This window comes from Mesitornis unicolor, unplaced genomic scaffold (genome assembly GCF_000695765.1).
Source record: "Mesitornis unicolor isolate BGI_N332 unplaced genomic scaffold, ASM69576v1 scaffold18364, whole genome shotgun sequence".
Lineage (NCBI taxonomy): Eukaryota > Metazoa > Chordata > Aves > Mesitornithiformes > Mesitornithidae > Mesitornis > Mesitornis unicolor.
The window spans coordinates 713-11780 of NW_010178271.1; the positions used below are offsets into that span (position 1 = coordinate 713).

At 38.3% G+C, this 11068-nt stretch overlaps 1 protein-coding gene across 1 annotated transcript; it reads left to right on the top strand.

Annotated features, from left to right (window-relative positions):
* Positions 1–687: 687 nt before the first annotated feature.
* TMEM254 (transmembrane protein 254) lies at positions 688–4496 on the top strand (the record flags this gene model as incomplete). Its single annotated transcript, XM_010182395.1, has 3 exons — positions 688–791; positions 2002–2061; positions 4379–4496. Coding segments are annotated over 3 exons (282 nt in total), but the record flags the coding sequence as incomplete, so codon positions are not given.
* Between the last annotated feature and the right edge of the window lie 6572 nt (positions 4497–11068).

An 11068-nucleotide genomic window follows, 5' to 3' on the forward strand; every position in this document is an offset into this window, starting at 1 on the left:
CAGCTCACTGCCTGCCTCCTCCTCCTGCACAACTTGTTAAAATAAAGGTGAACAGTGGTAAGTGCTGCAGAAAACCCAGTGACAGGAAAGATACCTGAACACTACATGCATCTTTGATCTTGGGCTTTATGCTCAATTATCTTCTGTGCCCTGCTCAAAAATAGAACACAATCTGACATTTTCTTTTTTAAGGGACAAAAGAAGAAAGTCTGATCCCCTGATTATAGTTAAGTAGTTATTTCTCCTCCTTAGTCTAGTCATTGTTCAAATTCCTCAGGTCAGTTGCATCAGATTAACTTCTTCAGAACACTGACAATGTCTTTTTTGCTGCTACCGCATGTAATAGGTAATGAGCTTACAACTTCAATGCCACTTAATGTGCAAATGCACTCTTGGTACACAGAGAACAACCTTAAACTTACCACCTTGGTCTTATGTCAAGGAAAAGAAATTTCCTAAGTTTGACTCTTCTTAAGTAAGTGTGTTTTAGAAGGCTAGCGGTCTTGTTGAAGGATATGGGTTTTAGACGAGGTTAATGGAATGAAAGAGTTGAAATACTATGAATTGATGAGCTCTAAAGCACATTTGACAGACATGGGAGGTGGGGGGAACAAAAAGAAAGCTAAGTAGAAGGTTAAATTGATAGTAATTCTACCTTGAAGTAAGCTAATTTTTTTTTTTTTAAAGTGGGTAACACTCTGGCCGTCAACTATACCTTATAGGTATTTGGGAGTATTTGGTACCTTCCTTAATTATCTAGTGGAAAACCACCACACATGGGTGTGCTATGGGTAAGTTATATTTGGCTGTATAAATATTTTGCATCTCTCCTGTTGCTTCTCTCTAACTCTTCTGCTTAGTCTGTGTTAACAAGCTTTCCTGTAACCCAGTTGTTAATTACATTTAAAGAGCTCTCCTTTCAAGCTCATTACAGCTAAGGGTGTGGGGTAGTAAGTATGTAGAAGACTAGAAGACTAGACAGGCGAAGACCAGTATGAAGGTTTAAAAATTCAACTTAGAGTTTGGCATCTGTGTTACAGTCAGAAAGGAAGAAAATGAAGATACTACTTTCTGAGACAGTCCATATGTAAACTTGTATTTGTAACACTTCCTAAAAGTGTTGCTTTTGTCTAGTTGTTTTTTGAGTAGTCTAATTCTCTGTTTAGGAGTCTTCTTTTTCCAGCTTCAATTAAAGAACATTTTCTACCCTGCCACTAACTTATCTTGTCTGCAAGAGAAATAACCTGTTGAAGAAACTGCATAGTGCTAAGTTTTGCTGGGTTTTGTAACCAGTTCTTAATTAGCAAAAGAGCTTGAAAGCACTTCACTGCGACCAGATCTCTCACTTGCTAACTTCCTGTAAAGACAGGAAGACAGCAAGACATTTTTGTTTATTTTACCATGCATCATGTAGAAGATAAACCTTCATCTTTGCTCAGAGCATCTTTTGTTTCAGCAAGGTATTGAATTATCCTAACTGAATAGCCTATTTTTTTAATAGAAAAAGCTTCTGTATGAAAATTTGTGGACCAAGGTTGACTAAACAAGTCATTATGTATTTTGAATCGGTACACACAGTTGTTTTCATAGAACTAAACCTATAAAAACTTCAGTAACTCATTAGGACCACTAAAAATACTTGTGTAAGTAAAAGGATAGATTTTGCATGCTTAACTAAAATTAACTTGTACTGCTTTCACTAAGTGTTTGGCTTATTGTCTTAATCTAAGTGCTGAAAATTTTGGAAACGAGCAGTGAACACTTGAAATGGCAGGTCCAGGCATATTTCATGGGTTACAGTTCTTCTAACTTTCTCAATGGACTTCCTTTTAAGAATATGCACATTTTTTCCTTAAGATAAGAAACATGCCTTGCTTTCTAGGTTAAAGTGAGATGTCAGTTCTGTGCTTCCAGTTTTAAATTCTCTGCATAATGCATCTCAGATACAACAGTTTTTTTCCCTAATTTTCAACAAAATAAAACATGTTTTCTTTTTATTAGGTTCTGGGTATCCTGGTTGATTCACATAGTAGAAGCCCTCTACAGTATTAAGTTATGCCAGTAAGTTTTTCCGTCCTCCTACCCCAACATAGGTCCTCTGAAAAGGGTTTCTGATACAAGTGACATAAGCCACAGGCTGAGTTTGGTGGTTCTCAGCAGCAGTATTAGTTCAGAGGATGCTGATCAAATTCCAAGTTTGCTATCCTCCACAGAAGGTTACTGCAGACTCTGCTAGTGGTTACTGTTGTACAGGGTGGTGAAAGCAAGGGATGACAACTTGCAGAACTGGCAGCAGCAAGATTTGCCAGAACTTTCCTGTCTGCCTCCGAACTCGCTGTTCTCTGGGTAACAGTGCCTTTTATGAAGCAGAGAGGGAAAAATAGATAATGTAGAAATAGTCTGATAACTTCAGGTGTTATCACTTCATCGGATCTTACTTCATCAGAATTTTGAGACTGCTAATTACCTGCTTTAATTATTGCATTGATATTGTAAGAATACAATTGGATGCTTCCATTTGGGACTATTTAAGACTACTTGTATTTGAAGGTTTGTGGGATAAAATACTTTGACTCATCAGACTATAAAAGTAAGGCCACTAAATCTTATGTTAAGATAACAAATTACTTGAAGAGGCATGCTGTCAAAACACACAGTCCTTCTGGTCATTTGTGTTTTGTTAGTGATAATTCAGAAGAAGATATGTAGATCTGGTTTTCGTGCTTTACAGAGTAGGTGGCCAGTCTGTTTGCCATTGTAAAAATGGTGGTTAGTTCAGCTCACAGCTGTCTGTCACAGGCTTCTCAGATAACATTTCTTGCAGGTAAAGGGATTTTGTTCCATGGAAAACTGAGATGGTTCTTGAGATAATAGAATATGGATGAACATGTTTTGCGTTCAGAATGGTAGTTAGTAATAAATTTTTTACCGGGCTCCAGTTTTAAATTATGTAGCTTTATAGTGAAAACTTTAACTCTGATTCTGGAGATAGATAGGTGTATAGGCTTAAGGTGATTTTTAAGTACAAGGGAACATGATTACCAGTGAATGTACCAAATGGGTACATTGTAATCAAGTAATGAAGTTTTACAGATTAGTGTTAAAGCCCATAAGAAAGAGAGCATAGATTGCCTGCCCATCATCTCTTCAGGCATACTTCTGTAGATTACTAAACAGTTGTACTTTACTCGGAGCACCAAACACCATATCCTTTTTCCTGATGCAAAGGTGATGTCTACTTAAGAATATAACAAAGGGTGCATGAGGAAGAACTAGTGAGGAAGCAGATACAAATTTGTTAATCAGTAGTAGTGCTATCACTGGCTGTTGGCCTGTATTTCTTCATATAGTCTCTTCAAGTGAGCTTTCTTTATATAAGTATGTAAATTTTTTAAGCCCTAGTTTTCCAGTTTCTGCACTCATTTGGAAACACTGCAGCTGGGATTATTAAAAAAAGGTTTTCACAGCTGGTGAGACAATTTAAGAATGAGCATTAAGAATGGTTGTGTTAGTCAACACTCACTGCACAAGCAGTTTGTACCTGTAGAAGAAACAATTAACAGCCAAACTGTTCTAGCAAGGGTCAGTAGAGGGAGCTCCCTTGTAAACTAATGAGTCAGAGCACAGTTATGCTTGACATAATTTTTTACTGGAAATGTGATATCAGTTGGTTTTGCTATCATGTTTATACTCATTCTTTTCTCTGAAAATTCAGTAGTATTTCCCAGCAACAAAGAAGTGGAGGAAAAAGTGACATCTGTAATATACAGAAAAATTTACATTTGCTAAATTAAAGCTAGCTGACATTGGAAAGTCTCCGATTTATAAATCAAGTCAGGTGTCTTCAGCCCCTTGCACCTGCATTTTTCCAGCCACAGATTCAGGTAACAGTGCTCCTCCATCCTGCATCACACAGTAATTGTCAGGCCTCTTTGCCCTGCTAGCATTCAGTCTACCTTCAGTGACTTCAGTCAACAGAAATGACACACATACTTGTGTATTAAGATTAGTATTAAACTACTCTAATTTCTTGGTTCTTTGTACATAAACCTCTAGGATAAGTATTCAAATAGCTAAGACTAAGATTGCAACTTATCTATTACTGAGGAAGTTGTATGCTTGAAATCTCTGAAAGAACCTTTGTTCCATAGGTAGCTTAAAATCCACTAAAATTACGAGAACAGATATGTTTAGTTAGTACAGGAAATAAATCTCAGTAGATTGAAATTAATGATGGTAAGATCAAATATTCTAAACAAGTCTGATGTATCAAGGATGGGTAGAAATACCTAACTATCTGACTTCGTAAGTATCACAGTATAGGCTGCAAGACAGTTTTTTTTGTTTGACACATTTTATGCTTCTGTTAATGTTACAGATCCAAAGGAATCACTGACTCGGCAGTTCAGTTTCAATGGTTTGTTCAGACACTATTATTTGGGTATGCTTCCTTTGGTCTTCTGGTATGTTACAAACCTTCAGCCAAGAAGAACTAGAAGACAGTGAAAGAAGTAACTTCTCACATTCTTCATCTTCATTTTTCAGAAAATAGCCTCACTTACATGTCTAGGTGCTATAATTAGCTAAACTGCATTCCTACTACATGACGCTGTGCCCTTCTACCCAAGTAACTCTCCTCTTACTAAACCAAGACAAATAAAATTCATAAGGCCCTGTGGATAGTTCAGTGGAAATTCAGCCCTTCAGTCTTGGCACTGCCAAAATTTAATCCCATTTACTATTAATTTAATCCCATTATGCAAGCAGCCAAAAGTTGGTCCACTGCAGTTTTTGAGATAAACTGTATGCTCTGATTGTCATTGAAAGGTCCCTGACAGCTGGTTGCAGTGGTTGATTAACTTTTCACGTGGAGGAATTTTCTTTTACAACAAAGAGAGTTATTTACAGCCACAAGGCAACTTCCACCTGTTTTGTGATAGGATTTTGAATTCAACTATATTTTCTCTGCTGGATGTTTTACTGGCTTTGTTGTTGTGGTTGTTGTTAGAGCCTGGTCTTTGTAATTTGTTTTGTCAACTTATTTTCTTCCACGAAGGACAGACCACTTTATTGCTGCAGGCACATTGGAGTGACCAAGTCTCAATTCAAGTTGAGGTGCAGTGGTGAGCTTGGATATATAAAGCTCCCAGAGCTGCAAAACCACTAACTTGGTTTAACATATGTGCCTTAAATTTCATGCAGCACAACTATCTTTTGAATGAAGATTGTAATCTTTGAGTTAGTATAGCATGAATTAGTAATCCTGCAGCTTTGAGGGCAGCTTTTTAAAAAAGTAATTTATTATCCAAGAAAAAGAAAAAAATCAATTAGCATTCCGAAACCTAGCTGAAAATTTTGTATTTTTGAATAAAATTATATGCAGTAAGCATACACTACTGTTTCCCATGTGCTGCCTGAAATGTATGGTTGAGAGACCATCTAAGGCACCCCTCAGAGTACGTCCTGTATGTGCAGTGAGCCTTTTATCATATTGTCTTTTACTTTTGCATATTTGAACAAGAATTTAGCCTGTCTTGTTTTAGCACTTTTAAAAGTAACACCCATTTAAAATACTAACTATGGTGTGGGGAGAAGTTTTACCATGCCACTTGTTGTGCTACTGTTCTGGAAGAAAGGGCAAGAAAAAGTTGTTACTCCTCTAACAAAAAGCTCCATGAGGCAGTAACAAACAAATGTTTGCCTTGTGCAGTACCTACATGCTGAATCACTTGTAATGGAGAAGTCTTATTCAAGCACAGGTACATAAATTTTTTGCTTTTCAGTGGGTACTAGAAGCACAGAGAACTGAAGGGTGATTGAAATGGTGGTTTGTTCTGTTTTTTAAATGGTGACCTGGTAACATTAACTTTTGGTAGAGAAATAGAAACTCACGTTTAGTGGCTAGAAATCCAACAGAAATGTCAAGTGCCCAAGCTATGTTTTGCTGTGTAACCTTTTTATCTTAGTCTATGACCCTGCAATAAAGGTTTTAAAATGAAGAAGTTGTTTTTCTTTTTAATTTATCCTGTAAATAAGTGTCTGTACAAAACATATAGACATCATCTTTACCTCAGTATCAGTATTGACACTTGGAACATACAGGATCAGCTAGCTGTATGCTTTCCAGGGTAAGTCCCACAGAAGTCTCACTATATTTCTAACAGTGCAAGGTGTTGATGCGTCTTGTCTCTACAAAAGAAACCCCAGAACACCTCCATGGCACTAAAACATGTATAGGCATAATACTTTGTTTCAATATTAATTCTAATTGAATGCTTAAGAAGCATTGCCTTAAGTTATGAAGGCATAAAAAGAATAACTTTGAATCATAGAATGGATTCAGTTGGAAAAGACCTTTAAGGTCATTGAGTCTAACCATTGATCCAGCCCTACTAAGTCTGCCACTAGACCATGTCCCTAAGCATGACATCTACTCGTCCTTTAAACACCTCGAGGGATGGTGACGCAGCCACCTTCCTGGGCAGCCTGTTCCAGTGCTTGGCAACCCTTTCAGTAAAGGAATTCCTCCGAATATCCATCCTAAACCTCTCCTCGTGCAACTTGAGGCCATATCCCCTTGGCCCATCACTAGCTACTGTGAGAAATTGTGTGTGGGAAATAATTTGTTAAAGCATTAGGGTATAGAAACATGGCTGAGGCCTTGAAAAAGTTATATAAAATGTGGTGCTTTGGAACATAACAGGATGAGAAACTTACCAAGAAAAAAAAACAGTAAAACCCTAATTGGTAATGGGGTATGGTGGAAAGCAAAAGAATTCACATTGTATATAGAAAAGAAAAAGGAGGGGGGAGGGGATTGAGATGGAGTTGGTAACTTCTAGAGTATTTGTGAAGGTTGTAAATCCATCGAGGCCTGGAAGATTTCTACATTCATAGACAGAGGTAAATCTTAAAGACAGAAAGGAGGGTGCCTCAAAGCTAAGATAAGCAGAACATCCTTGAAGATAAGGAACTAATGAGCTAACGTAGCTGCAAGAAGCCGACTTAAATCATGACTGGTTACACAGAGACTATAAAGGTGAAAAGTTTACAGTGATGAAGACAATGAGCCTTCATCCTGAAGACTACAAGCCTTCATCTTCGGACCCTCAAATTATAGTGCGCATGCGACAATGGGCGGAAACTTATGTTAAAGATTTCCCTGGAAAACTGTTGAATATGTAAATAAATTTGTAAAAATGTGTGGCTAGGATAATGAATGTTACTATAAATAAACCTCAACCTATTAGCAGGTGTGCTTTTCAGGCATCCCAGTTCCTGAATGCACCCAGCATGCTGCTAATAAACCTCTGTTTCACAGAATTGATCCATCTCTAAATTTGCATTTTGTAAGCATGTTTCACTACCAGGAAGAGACCGACCCCCACCTTCCTACAACCTTTCAGGTAGTTGTAGAGAGTGGTAAGGTTTCCCCTCAGCCCCCTTTTCTCCAGATTAAACAACTCCAGCTCCTTCAGCTGCCCCATATTAGACATGTGCTCTAAACTCTTCACCAGCTTCATTGCCCTTCTCTGGACACTCTCCAGCATCTCAATGTCCTTCTTGTAGTGAGGGGTTCAAAACTGAACACAGTATTTGAGGCATTGCCTTACCAGTACCAAGTATAGGGGAAGGATCACTCCCCTAGCCCTGCTAGTTCAACATTTTCATGATGGTATTTTTGTTACAGAGGAAAAGGTACAACAGTAATCCCAAGGCTAGTTAAAGACATAGGAGAGGTGGTAAAAGACTTTCTTTTCCTTCTTAACAGGAATTTTTGACTGCTGTTTTTTTCCCACTACTGTAAATAAGATGAGAAACTACTATGCTAGCTTCCCCTTCCACTGCCAGTCTGCACACCAAGCACTTGTGATGCTCATCATCACAGCTTTCACAGCCCTTCCATGAGGGCTCTGGAGTGGCCATAGATAAATCACAGCTCTCAGAAGTTGACAGCATGCTGTTAGACTCAACTTAATTAGAAGGCCTTCCTTTCAGAGAGGCAATGGTAAAAGCTTCCTCAGTGCAGTCCAAGGAAGCCATACAAAAAAAGTAGAACTTGGCAGCAGTTCAGTTTTTCCACATACATATATATAAATTTTTTTTACAAGTATTTTCTCTCAACCTCTGTCCCAGAGCTGCAAGCAGCACTGATACCTGTCTTTTAATGTTTTGAAGCCCATGCAATCCCAAACTCAAAATACAAGCAGCGTAGGATAAGCAATGCAACTAATTTTTAATGTAAAATATCCTTGAGGAAAATAAAAACCCCACAGAATAACAAGATTCTAAATAATTTTGAGACACTATTTCTGAATATTTGCTTATAGGGTCCCTAATATTGCATGCAGCAAGGTAAACACACCATAATACTTTACAAAATTATTAGTTTAAAAAAAAAAGCCCACAGAAGAATGAATCCAAGACAGCAGCTCACTAAGCCCGTAAAGAGACATACATTTATGGCCAGCAACAGGCTTTTCAGAAACAGTGCTAGTTACACCAGGCATAAGCATTTCTCCAGACTATCCTAATAGCAACAATAAAGGATTACTCTTTATCACAGAATCACAGAACGTTAGGGATTGGAAGGGACCTCAAAAGATCATCTAGTCCAATCCGCCAATCATGTAGAGCAATTCTTTCCACAACAACATGGAAAAGCAACAGAAGTGTACCGTTAGGTTTTTACAGCAGCTCAAAAGCCAGGTTGAGTGTCAAACCATCTCCTGCATCAACCCAACCCACCTGACCTGCCAAAAGAAAATACTTGCATATGTTAATGCTTCACTGTAAAAGAAGGGTTTAAAATGTCACTTCTCACCAAAAGGAAAGCCAAGTGAAGCTTACAGAAGGGCTTCTACCATTAAACACCACTAAATAAGATAAATCACCAAGAAAGCAGAAAGGTTTTCAGAATAGATATTTCTGCCAACCAGGCTGTTGACAGTACTGAAAAGAAATAAATAACTGTTTAGCCATGCATTTAAAATTGAAACCATAAGAAAAAAACCCCTTGCTGTGGATCCCATGTGCAAAAAAGGGTCTGCTTTATGCTAATAATGTGAAGTAGATGCCAAGAAAATTTAAAACAGTGCCTGTGTTTTTTTCTAGGCATATACCAAAAAAAGGCATTCTTTATTTGACGTGCATTGGGGATCAAAGGAAATTGCTACACAGAATGTACTTCTTAAAGGTGGGTTGTCTCCAGACCAGCAAGATTGGCAGATCTCAAATCAAGCTGTGTTGATGGCAAGCTGGGTCTGGAAATGCAGCATCAACTCAAACTTTGTGGAGCCTGAGCAGAGGCAGTGAGATGCCTCCCAACTGTTTCCAAGAACTAATCTAAAGCCTTAAGGGCTATAGCTCATTGTTTGGAAGGGAGCGATGAAAAACCCTCTCAGAATCACAGCATATTGTCTTGCCTTGCCTTTCAATCTGACCTAGATTGGCTGTCAACTGGGCCAGCCTTTGGAAATACCCAGGTGTTGGTTCATTGAGGACATTGCCCTGGGACTGGGCAGCTGGTCTCTTGAATGGCCACAGAGCCCAGTTAAAGCTGAGGGAATTTGGCCATTATTGTAAAGTCTGCAGTAAGTTTGACCACCATAGGCAAGGTCTTTGAAGTCTTACGGTTTGCTGCTTGTGGGCACTCTGGCACAATGTCTGCAATGGGAGGCAGAAATTGCAGACCTTCCACAGAAATACAGTAGGTTTTAGAGGAACGTGTTATGGAAAGCAACTTTTAGCTCACTGATTTTAAGTAAGGCTTCCAGGCAAATGATCTTTGTGAAGACAAATCTAACTAATGCAATAATGTTTCCATGAATGAGAGAATATGAATTACATGTTCCTTCTGCATGTATTCCTCAAGTTTGAGTAAGAGGAGGGGAACATCAATTCACAGTTTCTAATTACAATACTGTTGTATATGAGCCCTTGTTAATGAGTCCATCAGTCTCACTTCACCATTTTCCAAGTCTACTCAGTTTAAAAAAAATGCTTTGCTTTTTTGCTTGTTAATTATAAGCTTGTAGATTTTATTCCCTTTCCTTCCAGCAGGTGATCTCCACATACAAAGGAAAGATTTTTCTAGAGGCTTTTTAAATTACTCTGCTCATTTAATGAAAACTTGTGGCATATGGCCAACAGCCTATATGTTCAGTTTATCTTGTCAGCAACATGCTTATTCAGACTGGTGCCTGTATGCAAGGCCTGCATGAATAGCTCCAGAAATTGTCATGGCTTGTTGAAAGCGAAAGAAACAAAAATCCCTCAACATTTCCTTTACTATCACTCTTCAGGGGAAAGGCAGTAATATGGTACAATCCACTATAACGCTGTCCTGGACCACACAGCCCTAACATGGCCTCTGCAGCTCCAAGCATCACTGCAGCACATGCGTGGTTGGGAAGGAGGAGTGGAGAGGATGGAAGAGAAGTACAAGGAATACCCTTGTATCATTTATCAGTATTCTTCAAGACTGCTCTCTCAAAGCAAAACCTCTTAGGTGCCCCTTAAGGAAACAGACAGGGTACCAAATCACCAAGTTTAGAAACCACACAAGTTAAAATCTCTCCCTGAAGACATTCCAAACTTCCTATGAAAAGAAAAGCTGCACAAAACCAACGCCCTTCTCTGTAAATTTCAGAAGCATAAAAGATTTTAAAGTTCCCAGTTGAAAAAAAATTTAAAAAAAGGCAAGTAAGAGTATCTAGAAGTACTTTCAGAAAACAGCACAGCCAAAACCCTTCATCAACACACTCTTCCCTGCTTTGACCAGGGCAAGTCTCTCATATCCTTTCTGTGGATGCACTCAGGTGTGTTTGAATTGGCTCTGCCTCTTAAGGATTCTTCCTTTGCTCAGAGAGATAAGCTACATGGGCTTAGGGATCCTGTTGTGTATTATCATAATTGAATGACTTCAAAACAATCATATTTTATTAGAATGTTTTCCAATCACAGTCTTTTTTTAATTGCTGCAGTGTTATTTAAAATAAATAAATAAATAAATGAAGTGCTTTTGAACAATGAGAAATTCATTGGTTCAGGAGGGCATGGCATTCAG